Source organism: Oncorhynchus clarkii, chromosome 8 (assembly GCF_045791955.1).
Source record: "Oncorhynchus clarkii lewisi isolate Uvic-CL-2024 chromosome 8, UVic_Ocla_1.0, whole genome shotgun sequence".
In the NCBI taxonomy this organism is placed as follows: domain Eukaryota; kingdom Metazoa; phylum Chordata; class Actinopteri; order Salmoniformes; family Salmonidae; genus Oncorhynchus; species Oncorhynchus clarkii.
Genome location: NC_092154.1, coordinates 36,648,047 through 36,663,834, shown reverse-complemented (window position 1 = coordinate 36,663,834; position 15,788 = coordinate 36,648,047). Strand labels below are relative to the sequence as shown.

General features: G+C 44.8%; 1 protein-coding gene across 1 annotated transcript in view; it reads right to left on the bottom strand.

Moving 5' to 3' along the window:
* Nucleotides 1–15,788, bottom strand: part of LOC139415354 (mitogen-activated protein kinase-binding protein 1-like) — a 36,249-nt gene that overhangs the window by 9,937 nt on the left and 10,524 nt on the right. The window contains 18 exon segments of the mRNA XM_071163432.1: nucleotides 306–343; nucleotides 438–592; nucleotides 3,996–4,106; nucleotides 4,228–4,291; nucleotides 4,387–4,498; nucleotides 5,050–5,247; nucleotides 6,116–6,186; nucleotides 6,374–6,591; nucleotides 6,665–6,849; nucleotides 7,067–7,195; nucleotides 7,364–7,553; nucleotides 7,754–7,914; nucleotides 8,465–8,647; nucleotides 8,866–9,003; nucleotides 10,258–10,428; nucleotides 11,314–11,371; nucleotides 11,510–11,572; nucleotides 15,544–15,635. Coding sequence (XP_071019533.1) covers nucleotides 306–343; nucleotides 438–592; nucleotides 3,996–4,106; nucleotides 4,228–4,291; nucleotides 4,387–4,498; nucleotides 5,050–5,247; nucleotides 6,116–6,186; nucleotides 6,374–6,591; nucleotides 6,665–6,849; nucleotides 7,067–7,195; nucleotides 7,364–7,553; nucleotides 7,754–7,914; nucleotides 8,465–8,647; nucleotides 8,866–9,003; nucleotides 10,258–10,428; nucleotides 11,314–11,371; nucleotides 11,510–11,572; nucleotides 15,544–15,635 — 2,337 coding nt within the window.

Below are 15,788 nucleotides of genomic sequence, written 5' to 3'. Positions count from 1 at the left end.
ATGGTTCTCAGAACGTTATGTGCTAGCTGGGTAGGTACAGTGTTTTTATTTCTAAACTATAAAACAGATATGTATGAAAGTGTGCTCAAATAAAATATGACATTCTGTACGGTTGCCTCATAATGAATTATAAAACATTTGATCTCAAATGCTGGAGTATAGAGCCAAAATAAGGAAATTAGTGTCACTGTCCAAATAAATATGTAGGGGAGTGTAGTAAGAAAGAGAGTAGCATGACCAGCAGAGGGCAGAATGGAGCAACCTCCGTGTGTGTGTGTGTGTGTAACTACAACAGTTCAACAAACCTTCTTCGATTCCCAGTCCTGTCCTTCATCCGAGGCACCTATAATAGACAAGAATGCAGTATTTCATGTAGAGACCCTATAGGTAGAAGTTTCCCAAATGTTACATCCAGATATGACGACTCTGTTCTGTACCTGCATCGTCGTCATGGCTACTCCCTGAGGAGGTGTTACTGTTTACTGTGATCTGTTCCAGGTCACAGGGATCGTCCCTCTCCTCTGGATCCTCCACCTCACGGTCACTCTCTGATGACATCAGACCAAGAGCCGGTGCACTGTACACCTCACGCCTATACCACACACAACAACGAGACAGAAAGACTGGGCGATATGGCGAAAATATAATATCATGATATTTTAATATTTTGGGATTGTATGATGGTATTTGATGTTTTTGAATAACAAAATAAAAAATGTGCTTCATGAGTAGTGCGTGACCCTAGTGTGGCAACACATACAGTGCCTTGCGAAAGTATTCGGCCCCCTTGAACTTTGCGACCTTTTGCCACATTTCAGGCTTCAAACATAGATATAAAACTGTATTTTTTTTGTGAAGAATCAACAACAAGTGGGACACAATCATGAAGTGGAAAGACAATTATTGGATATTTCAAACTTTTTTAACAAATCAAAAACTGAAAAATTGGGCGTGCAAAATTATTCAGCCCCCTTAAGTTAATACTTTGTAGCGCCACCTTTTGCTGCAATTACAGCTGTAAGTCGCTTGGGGTATGTCTCTATCAGTTTTGCACATCGAGAGACTGACATTTTTTCCCATTCCTCCTTGCAAAACAGCTCAAGCTCAGTGAGGTTGGATGGAGAGCATTTGTGAACAGCAGTTTTCAGTTCTTTCCACAGATTCTCAATTGGATTCAGGTCTGGACTTTGACTTGGCCATTCTAACACTTGGATATGTTTATTTTTGAACCATTCCATTGTAGATTTTGCTTTATGTTTTGGATCATTGTCTTGTTGGAAGACAAATCTCCGTCCCAGTCTCAGGTCTTTTGCAGACTCCATCAGGTTTTCTTCCAGAATGGTCCTGTATTTGGCTCCATCCATCTTCCCATCAATTTTAACCATCTTCCCTGTCCCTGCTGAAGAAAAGCAGGCCCAAACCATGATGCTGCCACCACCATGTTTGACAGTGGGGATGGTGTGTTCAGGGTGATGAGCTGTGTTGCTTTTACGCCAAACATAATGTTTTGCATTGTTGCCAAAAAGTTCAATTTTGGTTTCATCTGACCAGAGCACCTTCTTCCACATGTTTGGTGTGTCTCCCAGGTGGCTTGTGGCAAACTTTAAACAACACTTTTTATGGATATCTTTAAGAAATGGCTTTCTTCTTGCCACTCTTCCATAAAGGCCAGATTTGTGCAATATACGACTGATTGTTGTCCTATGGACAGAGTCTCCCACCTCAGCTGTAGATCTCTGCAGTTCATCCAGAGTGATCATGAGCCTCTTGGCTGCATCTCTGATCAGTCTTCTCCTTGTATGAGCTGAAAGTTTAGAGGGACGGCCAGGTCTTGGTAGATTTGCAGTGGTCTGATACTCCTTCCATTTCAATATTATCGCTTGCACAGTGCTCCTTGGGATGTTTAAAGCTTGGGAAATCTTTTTGTATCCAAATCCGGCTTTAAACTTCTTCACAACAGTATCTCGGACCTGCCTGGTGTGTTCCTTGGTCTTCATGATGCTCTCTGCGCTTTTGACGGACCTCTGAGACTATCACAGTGCAGGTGCATTTATACGGAGACTTGATTACACACAGGTGGATTGTATTTATCATCATTAGTCATTTAGGTCAACATTGGATCATTCAGAGATCCTCACTGAACTTCTGGAGAGAGTTTGCTGCACTGAAAGTAAAGGGGCTGAATAATTTTGCACGCCAAATTTTTCAGTTTTTGATTTGTTTAAAAAAGTTTGAAATATCCAATAAATGTCGTTCCACTTCATGATTGTGTCCCACTTGTTGTTGATTCTTCACAAAAAAATACAGTTTTATATCTTTATGTTTGAAGCCTGAAATGTGGCAAAAGGTCGCAAAGTTCAAGGGGGCCGAATACTTTCGCAAGGCACTGTACGTTCTAAGATATTTCAAGAAATGTAAATGGTGCATTCTCCATTCTGATTGTTTTATTACCGATCAGTCAAATTTTAACCCCAACATTGTTTTAGCATTTTCATCAATTTATGCATTTCTTGCACTCATTTGAGATCATTTCCACATGCATGATATGGACAAAAAAATATATAGGCCTTATTTTTTGACCAAATATTGCAATTACGATTTGACTTGCGATTTAGATCAAAACACTTGGGTGAACAGTTGGAATCATGGGAATAGAATGACTATTCTAATTCTATAGATATAATATAATTGTGGGCACTTTGAGTACAGTTTAATTTGACATGACAAATAAAAAAACAAATAAAAAAGCCAGGGAGGAGTTATTGTGACAGGGTAGGAACCAAAGTGTTGGTCAGTGTTTTCTAATCTTTCACAACTGTCACGTATACTTCCTCTCCGGCCTCTAAGTCATCAGGCTGCTGATTATCCTGCACACCTGTCACCCTCGTCAAGTGCACCAGCACCTCATAACGCTCACTCCCTGTACTTGCTTCCCGACTCGGTCATTACAGAATAACACCTCACCTAAGGGAAGCATCAGGGTTTGTTTTTTTATGCCAGTGTAAATGACGTCGGGTCCGGGAGCCGCTACAGGCCAGGCTCCCCTGCCTCAGCTGGATCGCCAGGCTCCCCTGCCTCCCTGCCTCAGCCGGATCGCCAGGCTCCCCTGCTTCCACATGTTCGTCAGGCTCTCGTGCCTCAGCCGGTCTGTCAGGTTCCTGCTCCTCAGCAGGGGTGACCGGTCTGCTCCTGATCCCCGGGTTCGTCCCCTTTGTCGGCGTCCTGCGGCTGGAGCCACGCGTCGGTAAGGGGGGGTACCGTCACTTATGCTCCCTCTCCGGCCTCTAGGTCATCAGGCTGCTGATTATCCCGCACACCTGTCACCATCGTCAAGCGCACCAGCACCTCATAACACTGACTCCCTGTACTTGCTTCCCGACTCTCAGCGCACTCGTTACAGCAACATTAAATGTTTTCTCTTAGCAGTTTCATGTAGCTGACATATTCTTGCGGAGGTGACATGGCGTCAAATTCAAGATACAATAACAATTTGAACAGTTTGCTACTACACCGGCTGAAGAAGCGGAAAGAGCGTGGAGATGTGGAAATGGACAGCGAGGGAGAAGGTAGGGAGCTGAGTGTAGAGGGAAGCAGTGTGGTGAGGAAGAGTGGCGCCAAGTACAAAAATAAATGTAACCTGGCGAGAGGAGAGTGGAGATGAATTACCTGCGGTGGCTCCTTGAGTGACAGGGAGCGGGGCTTAGTCTGTGAGGAAATCGGAATGAAGAGAGGGAGAGAGACGACTCAAGTAGCGGACTAAACTATAAAAACGGACGCTACACGTAGCGTATCATATTTAACAAACCAAACATTGAAATACCGTCTTAGAAGGTAAAACCCAAACCGGATTGTGCATCAATACCGGTATATAGTCAGATATGGTATACCACCCAGCCCTAGGAGACTTTGAAATGTCTGTGCTAGAGGACTGGACATACTCCTTGGTTTCTTGTGGAAACTGTTACCCTACTGCTTACACCCATCCAATCCTTTACCTGAGTGTGGATGTGTTGCAGGGGGGTGTGAGGAGGGTTCGTCTTAGTTGGGAAAGGCGTTCTCTCATACTCATGGTGAGCTCTGGAGCCAGACGCCACACGAAGATACAGCTGGAATAGACAACAGGCCATCAGTCAGACACAAACAGACAGACAGACAGACAGACAGACAGACAGACAGACAGACAGACAGACGGACAGAGACTCACACACACCAGGGCAGGGGTCATACCTGTCCCCAGACACAGAGATCAGATGTTTACAGTCGTTGGTGAACTTGATCCCAGTCACTATCTCTGAGAGCAGGAAAATAATGAATCAGCTGGGAGGTAGGTTATTTTGATACTCTGTGTGTGTGTTCGTGTGTGTACAGTATGTCATGGTCTGTTACCAGAGTGTCCGAACATGGTGGCCACACACACACCAGAGCGGAAGTCAAAGATGCTGATGTTCTTATCAGAGCAGCTGGTGGCAACGTACTGACCAGACGGATCAGTCTGCACCTGCATGGGACATAACAGAACAAAAAGGGTGAAACTAGTGATGGGCACCAATATCGACAATTAAAATTATATCAATATCGTTTGATATCAATAGGAGCCAGGCATATCATGATACCGGTTTATGCTTGATGTAATTTACTATGTAAAAGAGCATACGTGACTGTTCCCCCAGGCACAAAATCATCTCACCGGCTCTCAATTTAGCATAGTTAACTGCCCGCTGATGGGCCATCCACAGACTTCCCATTGTACCCCAAAACTGGGTGGGTAGGTTAAGCCCCCAGAACATTCACACCTGTGACCTGGCCCAATGGGCAAGCAAGTTGTCTGAATGTCACAAATCCGTGGTAAGTGAAGTCCACACAGTTGCAATGCTATTTAGTCAAACCAAAATGACATGGATACAGATTTGACGCCATATCAGTGCCCATCTCCAGTCGAAACGCCGTAACTATCACAAGCTTCATAAAGACCTTCTTTGAGGAGCAGCAACAGAGAGTTGACATTTTCTCTGTTTTTGACAAGAGTTTAAGAGTTGAATGATACTAAACCTTAAGCAGGCTGCCATCCTCAGTCTGTGAACCCTTGTAGAATGTCTTCTGCTTCCCATTGCTGATGTTGAAGATCCTGATGCATCGGTCCTGGCAGCCCACGGCAGCGTACTTACAGCTGGGCTCTACATCCATGTCATACAGAGTGGTCTTTCTCACCACGTGGTGAGAGCGCCTGAACTCTGTACCTCCGTCTGTCTGAGGGGCAGAGAACAACAACAACCTCTGTACCTCCGTCTGTCTGAGGGGCAGAGAACAACAACAACCTCTGTACCTCCGTCTGTCTGAGGGGCAGAGAACAACAACAACCACCTCTGTACCTCCGTCTGTCTGAGGGGGGAGAGAACAACAACAACCTCTGTACCTCCGTCTATCTGAGGGGGGAGAGAACAACAACAACAACCTCTGTACCTCCGTCTGTCTGAGGGGGGAGAGAACAACAACAACAACCTCTGTCGGCGTTATCTAGCTTCCTCTTGAACAATAATGCTATCATCTTAAGGTATTCTACTCTCTATGCTCAGTGTCTGCAGTTCATGTACAAGCAGAGCTACATTCACTTACAGACGGTAACGGATGTTTTTAAAACTCTGAAAAACAAGATGGGGGCCGTGTGCAATTTCTCTGAATTAAATACCGACAGGCAGCCACTTGGTAAAAACAAAGAGCATGATAATAGATGGAACAGAGAGCACTGCCAGAGAAGATCAGATTGAGAGCGAGAGAGAGAGATGTATGTCAGTGTTTGTTTCCTAAACTGCCACTCAAATAATGTCTATTTACACGGGGAAAGTTAACAAGACATTTTTGGGTCTGGAAGTGGAACCCTGTCCCTGCGATGGACTAATGTTCCAGAACTTAACCGTAGTCCCATTCCCCTATCCATTATCCTAATAGGGACAATTGAAAAGGGAAGGATGAAGAGTGGATGATGATGACTGCTGTCTCTTTTGCAAATGTTGAGATACTGAAAACCCAGTTAGTTACAAAGCGTTGCATTTACAACAACGCAAATGTTGGACTTCCGTAATTGCAATGTAGCCTGACTGAGTGTTGAGTGCCTTACCCTGTGAGCCGTACGAAAGTAGATGCTCTTGTCTGCTCCACAGCTGATCATCCTCACCTTGTTGTCATTGGCTGAGGGGGGGAAGAGGCAAAGTAACCCTAGCCATGAGAACAACCCCAGAGCTTTGACCTTGACAAATATCTTACATACAGCATCTCCTACTGTCAAACCTTACTACATAGACCGTTTCTGTTCTACATATGTTGACGTCATGGTAACGTCTTTCGCTCTGATGCCGGGAGGTTACAGGTCACTCACCAGCGAATCGGACAGCGGTGATGGATGAAGAGTGTTCGTCCAGGGTCTGGACTAGGCCGTAGTCTTTCTCAGCATCCAGGACGTGGATCAGACGGTCGCGGCTCGCGGTGGCTAACAGCTTCAGACCCGTCTCTGGTTTAGAGTATTCCAGACACAGGATCTCTGAGTCATGGGCCTCCACCTTCTGAATCTCTGTCATACTGCTGAGGTCATGAACCCTGCAGAACACACACACACACATCACACACCCTGCACAGACATAACCAGCCTCCAGTCCATTCTCTTCCGTACCTCAGCATCCCGTTGCGGTCTCCAGACGCCAGGTGTTTCCCATCGGGGCTGACACAGATGGTCCTAATGCCTGTCCTGGTCTCTGGCGTCTGTCCGTCTGTCTTCTCTGTGCTAACAGACACACTTCCCTCCGTTTCCACCAGGGCGGCGGTGTTTTCATCCATATAGATCACCTTCAGCAAGTCCTGAGGGTTAAGAGAGGTGGATGAAAGAAGGAAGAATGGCCGGAGATCGTGGACGAAAGAAGGATGGCCGGAGACCAGCGGGGGTGAGGGAGAAAGATGACTCCCAGGAGCCAATACAGCAAGAGGGTTAACAGTTGATCTCGACACAACACAGCTTTTTACATGCATAGGTGGGTCAGCATCTACTAGAGTACACTGTTAAGTATTGGACACATACCTTACTGAGAACATTCTGCGGATGTGTGTGTCCCTGCCTCTCTGTACTCCACAGTCGGACAGTGTTGTCTGCTGAACAGCTGAGGAACTCTCCCGAAGACAGGCCAGACTCTGGGACCTCCGGGACCATCTGGAGAATAGAGAAGGGGAGGAAGAACACATGGAGAAGGATGCGATGGTATTGTAAAGGAACACTCACTCTGCATCGTACTGAAGTACTTCCATATAGCCTCAACTAATGAGACACTTAATCATCTCTACAGCCCTCAAATAGTACTCTGATATCTTGACATTTTACCTGTAGGTCCCAGACACAGGCGGCATGGTAGAGGGCAGAATGCACCTTGCCTACCCTGTGGAGGTCCCTGACATCCCACACATACAGGCTGTGGTCGTTATACACACAGCTCAACCAATGACTGGCCGGGTCATAGGTCACCGCCACAGAGTCAGGGTAGCGGGCGGACATCTTGTTGGAGAACAGGTGGCTGATGGGAGAAAATAAGTAATGTGTGACTTATGTTAATGCATGGTGTACCAGGAGAAACCTGCTTCAGCTCCTAATATTGGTTGCAAAACAGGGTTGTGAAGATGCCTCTAGAAACTGACCTAAGGTTAGTTTCGTAAGCTGATCCTAGATCTATACCTAAGGGTAACTTCTACCCAGAGGTGTGTGTGTGTGTCACACCTGGCCTGGGTGATGCTGGACACATCAGTGCCAAGGTGGTGTGGTCTTGGCAGGGTACAGATGAACCCCAGGTCAGCAGGGCTGAAGGCTCGCACCATCCCATCAGCACAGCCACAGAAGATCAGCTCCTCTGACACACACAGAGCCCTGGCCACACTGGTCTACGGGGACAGGAAGATATCAATCAACCAATCAGTCTACCAATGACTCAATTGGTAACATTAAAGAGTGACTTGGAGGTGCTTCTCAGACACAGAGATTGGCACTGCTACGCACGGTCTATAGAGGGCAGGAAGTTATCCAATAGAGGAAATCTAGTGTCAAGGACCCGGGGATCCAGTCAGTAATGATCTAGTTTACATATCTATGCTCAATTTCCTGGCCTCACTCCTGGATGGACAAAGGTGTTCCCATTGAAAGTATCTCAAACACATCCTGTCCCCGTCCCTGTCCCTAACCTCTCTGTGATCCCCTTACTGCTTGGCAGGACACAGGGGACAAACAGACCTCAATAGAGCCTTCAGTTGGACAGAGTCCATACCAAAGACAGACATGAACTCGTTTCCCTCCACAGACACATGCCGGCCATTTCCTAGCACGAGGCCATCTGTTAACAGTCCAAAGGCACCTTCACATTCCGATGTCAGTCCCATAGGCCCACCCATTTGTCAGTGACTCACCCATAGGCCCGTCCATCTGTCAGTGACTCACCCGTAAGTCCACCCACTTGTCCAGCATCCTCTTGGGGTTGAACTCACAGAGCAGGCCGGAGGTGGTGATACAGAAGGTGCTTTCGGCCTTAGAGCCCCGCCCACACGCCACGTCACAAAAGAAGTTGTTCCTCAGCTCCCCCAGGAGCCCAGAGCGCCCCAGCAGAGGGACTGGAGCACTGGCCTGCACAGACAACAGGAACACTAGTGTTATTAGTATGAGACTTAGCATCAGGAGTCCAGAGCGCCCCAGCAGAGGGACTGGAGAGAAATGAGAGAGAGAAATGCAGTTAGTTAGTAGTGTGAAATGCAATGAGTAACAAGAGTTAGCCATTCTGTTATTCTGCTCACAATCAGTAGCATTAGCCTGCACAGAAACCCAAGGAACAGAGATGAAAGTACCTCGATAGATTTGGAGTGGTCCAGGTACCAGAACTTGACGTGTCTGTTACCTGCTGTCACAAAGTAGGAGCTATCCTCAGAGAAGGACACTGCTGTCACCTTACTGGACACCTTGTTAGCAGCAATTATTGTGTTCTTCTGCAACCACAACAAAAACACAAAATGTATGAGGGCAGTAACCATAGAAGTATAGACCCTGTGGCAGTTACACAAGAAGAAGAGTAGATAATATGGATGTTGCTGTCTCTGGGGCCGTGGCTATAGCAGAAGGGTAGATAATATGGATGTTGCTGTCTCTGGGGCCGTGGCTATAGCAGAAGGGTAGATAATATGGATGTTGCTGTCTCTGGGGCAGTGTCTATAGCAGAAGGGTAGATAATATGGATGTTGCTGTCTCTGGGGCAGTGGCTATAGCAGAAGGGCAGATAATATGGATGTTGCTGTCTCTGGGGCAGTGGCTATAGCAGAAGGGTAGATAATATGGATGTTGCTGTCTCTGGGGCCGTGGCTATAGCAGAAGGGCAGATAATATGGATGTTGCTGTCTCTGGGGCAGTGGCTATAGCAGAAGGGTAGATAATATGGATGTTGCTGTCTCTGGGGCCGTGGCTATAGCAGAAGGGCAGATAATATGGATGTTGCTGTCTCTGGGGCAGTGGCTATAGCAGAAGGGTAGATAATATGGATGTTGCTGTCTCTGGGGCAGTGTCTATAGCAGAAGGGTAGATAATATGGATGTTGCTGTCTCTGGGGCAGTGGCTATAGCAGAAGGGTAGATAATATGGATGTTGCTGTCTCTGGGGCAGTGTCTATAGCAGAAGGGCAGATAATATGGATGTTGCTGTCTCTGGGGCCTTGGCTATAGCAGAAGGGTAGATAATATGGATGTTGCTGTCTCTGGGGCAGTGTCTATAGCAGAAGGGCAGATAATATGGATGTTGCTGTCTCTGGGGCAGTGGCTATAGCAGAAGGGTAGATAATATGGATGTTGCTGTCTCTGGGGCAGTGGCTATAGCAGAAGGGTAGATAATATGGATGTTGCTGTCTCTGGGGCAGTGGCTATAGCAGAAGGGTAGATAATATGGATGTTGCTGTCTCTGGGGCAGTGTCTATAGCAGAAGGGTAGATAATATGGATGTTGCTGTCTCTGGGGCAGTGTCTATAGCAGAAGGGTAGATAATATGGATGTTGCGGTCTCTGGGGCAGTGTCTATAGCAGAAGGGTAGATAATATGGATGTTGCTGTCTCTGGGGCCGTGGCTATAACAGAAGGGCAGACAATATTGGCTCATAGAAAGGTCACACAGGGCAGATGAGAATTTCATTTGTTGACAGAAAAGGTGACATTGGGCAACTTAAGTAGGATGCCTATTGGCCAGAGGCTGCTGGCGTACCTTCCATGCCCAGACGTGGACCATCATGTCGTGCTGGTAACCCACACTGACAATGTATTTACTGTTGGGAGAGAAGGCCACACAGGATACGCCATACTTATGTTCCTGCAGCTCCGCCACCTGCCGAAACTCACACACCTCCCACACACGCACCGCAGGCAGGTGACCCGACTGGGAGGGGGAGGGAGTGCGAGAACGAGAGAAGGGGAGATAGAGGGAGAGAAGGCGGGAGAGAGAGATAAAGTCACCGCGAGATTACACATGCCGTGTCAGCCACAATCCACACAGTCTGAACCATTTCACACACTATCAAAAAGGTCAAAAAGGTTGTTACGTGAATGTGACTGAGCCCAGGTCAGAGTTCAGGACATGGATGACTGAGGATACAGAGACTCTATGAAAAACAGTGTGTGTTATCAGATCGTCCTCTCAGAGATATCCACATTTTTACCCCTAGTCTTTATCCTACTGATTGTTCTGCTTCTGTAACAGATGAATCATTGCTTCCAAAGTAAGGGACTCAAATCAATAAAATGACAAAGTCTATCAGTGATATTCTAGTCTTTAACCATGACCCAAAAGAAAAGGAAATGTAGGAAGGATTCAATTGAGATACCTTCCTCAATAACCAATGATAACGTATTCCCCCACCCTAATGGTTAAGGTTAGCATTGGGAAGGAAAAACTGATCCTAGATCTGTACCTAAGGGTTACTTCTACCCAGAGGTGTGTGTGTGTGTGTGCGCGCGTGTGTGCATGCGCGTAACCAACAGCAGTCCTATGAGCATGGTACTTGGAACTTTGACCCCTGCTGCTATGGCAACTCTGAAGTGATCACCTATTTACAGAGAGGGATTTACTTAGGCTCTGATTGGCTAGCTGGGATTAAGCGTCACATCAACACAGCAGCGTAGAGCCACATGAGCTAATCTGGAGCTAGAACATTACCATACCTACAGTACAACCGCACTACAACACAGGGAGATATTCTATCAAACCCTCTAACCAGCTTTTGAGGATGACAGACAGACACAGAGACAGAGACAGACAACTCACCTCTCCTGTGACCAAGTATTTGCCATCTGAAGAGAAGGACAGAGCTGTGATAGTTTTCCTGTTAAAAAGAGAGAAGAGTATTCTGTGGTAACAGTCATACATGTATCAGTGCGTGTTTCGGGGATGGGTAGAGGATGATTAGGTAATGAGTAGGATGGTGATTAGGGGTTGGTGGTGTGAATGAGTCATGTCTCACCTGGATGTATTCAGGATGTGGTGCTGTCTGTTCTTCTTGGGGTTCAGCAGAACCACCACACAGCTACAGAGCAGGAGAAACATCAGGGATTACTACTGTAACTACAGTGTAATTACACTGTATCCTCCCATTACATTTGACCATCGTCTTATGCACTTTATCGGCAGCTGAGTAACATGTGGCTGCAGAGTAATATTTACATGACATAAGGGCAATTTGCATTTCCAAAAAGGCAGTGAGGAATATGGCATTCACTGTGAATACATATGTAAATAACATATTTCTGCATCTAATTTCCAAGAAATTTGCAACCATTTCTAAAAACACGTTTTCACGTTGCCATTATGGGGTATTGTGAGAAGATAGATGTGGGAAGAAAAAATATATATATTTCATACATTTTGAATTCAGGCCGTAGCACAATAAAATGTGGAATAAGTCAAGGGGTATGAACACTTTCTGAAGGCACTGTATGTAACAGTAGCACCCCAAAAGGGGTGTTAGTTACCTAACAGGCTTTTGAAGGACTGTTTGTTCTGTATTCTGCAACAACGCTTCCCTTAATCCTGAATATATAATATGTAAAGCAGTGTTACTACTGTAAAGCTTCCACTGATCCTAAACAGAATCTCTAAGCCTGCCTGATAAATCGTGTGAACCTCTATGAGCTTCTACCTGACTGCCATTCAAATCAGATACCCGAGTCCCTGTCATAATGTGTGCCCATCACTTCCTGCTATCATCACTTCCTGGTCACAGAGAATGTGAGGGTGTAAATTATGACAGGATACACTGGCCGCTAATTAAGACAGGACACGCTGGCAGCTATGTGAAACAGCGATGTGTGAACCACGTCCCTGGCCTATTAAGTGTGCCAGGAGTTTAAAATAGAGGAGCTGAGGAGGATTGGCAAAGGTATGCACAATGGCACAAACACACACAGTCCTTGGCGCAGAGCTAGTCCAAGGACCTAATTCTCTTGTTGTTCCAGACATTGGCCTGAATAATAAGGTTATGACAGAGGCTTTTAGGAAGCATGGCCTACTTACTGCATTTCTGCTTCTGTTTACTGTTTCTGCTTACAGGCAGACAGAGTCCACAGCAACTCAGAGAAATGCTGATCGTCCACTAAATACTCCATTCGTTCATCCCTCTAACCCCATCCCATTTTAGCTTGGACGTATTCAGCACTGCTAATGTTGAACAAGGACCTTACATAGTCTGCAAGATGGAACAGCAACTCTGTGTACAGCACAGTTAACCTCACTAGGGTACGTGGGATGCTAGCGTCCCACCTGGCCAACATCCAGTGAAATTGCAGAGCGCCAAATTCAAAAACAGAAAGTGTTATACATCGGTTTATAGATTAACTCAGATTGCCAGATTTCAAAAATACTTTACGGTGAAAGCATACCATGAGATTATCTGAGAACAGCGCCCAGCAGACAACTCTTTACAAAACAGTAACCAACCAAGTAGAGGGGTTACACAAGTCAGAAATAGAGATAAAATTAATCACTTACCTTTGATGATCTTCATATGGTTGCACTCACAAGACTCCCATTTACTCAATAAATGTTTGTTTTGTTCGATAAAGTCCCTGTTTATATCCAAATATCTCAGTTTTGTTCGCACGTTTTGTTCAGTAAGCCACAGGCTCAAACGTAGTCACAACAGGCAGACGAAAAATCCAAATAGTGTCCGTAAAGTTCATAGAAACATTTAAAACAATGTTGTTTTTAGCCTAAATAATCAATAATATTTCAACCAATATTAACGTCGTCAATATAAAAGGTAAACAAGAAAAAGGCGCACTCTCGGTCGCGCGCATGAAAAAGCTCTGAGACACTGCAGTGTCCACTCAGAGTGCTTACTCCTTCATTTTTCACAATACAAGCCTGAAACAATTTCTAAAGACTGTTGACAACTAGTGGAAGCCATAGGAAGTGCAATTTGAGTCATAAGTCAATGGATACTGTAATGGCATTCAATAGAAAACTACAAAAAAAAAAAAAAATCCCACTTCCTGGATGGATTTTTCTCAGTTCTGTTATACTCAAATACATTATTTTAACAGTTGTGGAACCTTTAGAGTGTTTTCTATTCAAATCTACCAATTATATGCATATCCTAGCTTATGCATATCCTAGCTTCTGGGCCTGAGTAGCAGGCAGTTTACTTTGGGCACGCTTTTCATCCAGAAGTGAAAATAGTGCCCCCTACCCGAGTGAAGTTAAAGCAACACGTAGGGAACGAGTCCCGGGATGAGAGTAGAGTATTACAGAGCAATCTTGATGAGCTTTAAAAAGGGGCAGTGTAGTCCAAAAAGTGATTTGAATTATTTTGTAATTATATTTTGACACTATAAGGTTGAAATAACACTCTGAAGTTGTGAAAATTATGATAATGCTCTTTAGGTGCAAGAGCACCTAAAGAGCATTTTACTGGAATTTCAGACTGTTTTTGGCCCACAGCATGACATCACAATCTGATCTGATTATTCTGACCAATCATCTTTTATTTGCACAGAGTCTAGATGATCATATCCTCCAATCAGGGTTGTGTATGTAAATATATTTACATTTGTATTGACACGCCCACACAATCAGACTGAGCATTTCAATGGCAAAAGGAGGCCCAGGGAAATAAATGATAAAAATACTTATTTTCATGAAATAAAACACACACACAATGATTTAAGACATACACTGATGATTTAAAAAGACTGCATGGGGGCTTTAACATCATTTGATGAGCACCGTCAGATCAGAGAAGAAAAAAAACACACAGACATACCACAAACAGTGCTTAATAAGCTTTCAGGTTTCATTGTAGTGTGACAATCTCTCTCCGAATCTCTTTTATTCACATGTAGTCACGCACGCATGCACCAGACCTGGGCTCAAATGTATGTGTTTTTGAGTAAATACTTGAGTATTTCAATGGTTATTTGTAAAAATAAAAAAAAAACATTTAAAAAAATAGAAAAAAAGAGGAATAGTCTACCAAATTGTACTTTTAAATGTAAATACTTGTTTTAAATACTATACTGAACTAAAATAGAAAACGCAACATGCAACAATTTCACTGAGTTACAGTTCATATAAGGAAATCAGTCAATCAAAATAAATAAATGAGGCCCTAATCTATGGATTTCACATGAATGGGCAGGGGCGCAGCCATGGATGGGCCTGGGAGGGCACAGGCCCACCCACTGGGGAGCCAGGCCCATCCAGTCAGAATTTGTTTTTCCCCACAAAAGGGATTTATGAGAGACAGAAATACTCCACACGTTCATCAGCTGTCTGGGTGTCTGGTCTCAGATGATCCCGCACATGAAGAAGCCAGATGTGGAGGTCCTGGGCTGGTGTGGTTACACGTGGTCTGCAATTGTATAGCCAGTTGGACGTACTGCCAAATTCTCGAAAACGACATTGGATTCGGTTTATGGTAGAGAAATGAACATTAAATTATCTGGCAACAGCTCTGGTGGACAGTCCTGCAGTCAGCATGCCAATTGCACACTCCCTCAAAACTTAAGACATCTGTGGCATTGTGTTGTGTAACAAAACTGCACATTTTAGAGTGTCCTTTCATTGTCCCCAGCACAAGGTGCACCTGTGTAATGATCATGCTGTTTAAATCAGCTTCTTGACATGCCACATCTGTCAGATGGATGGATTATCTTGGCAAAGGAGAAATGCTCACTGACAGAGATGTAAACAAATTTGTGCACAGAATTTGAGATAAATAAGCTTTTTGTGCATATGTAACATTTTTGGGATCTTTTATTTCAGCTCATGAAACATGGGACCAAAACTTTACGTGGCATTTATATTTTTGTTCAGTAAAAATACCTGAGTTAAATTAATGGGAGTGTATTTGAGTATTTTCAAAAACATGACTACTCTTTTCAAATACAATATATCTGAATGTATGCGAAAGTAATTGAGACATTTGAAATAGTATTTGAAACCAGGTATGGCATGCACGCACTCAAACCTCTCTCTCTCTTTCTCTCCCCCTAGACTCACCCAGCAGGATAGGCCACAAGTCCAGAGTGGGGGTCACAGGCCAGACCACTGTTGCCAGAGGCTGTGATTCCCAGGACCCTCTCCAAAGTCACCTACAGAGGGAGACAGACAATTCTAGAGTTTTAACAAGCCAATCCCAAATCCAGCCCTAGTCCCTAGCCCGCAATCACTATGCATTAGTGAAGATCTGAGAGGATTTTATAAAAAGGGATAATCAACTCGGGGCTCTATGCGTTCTCTGGAAA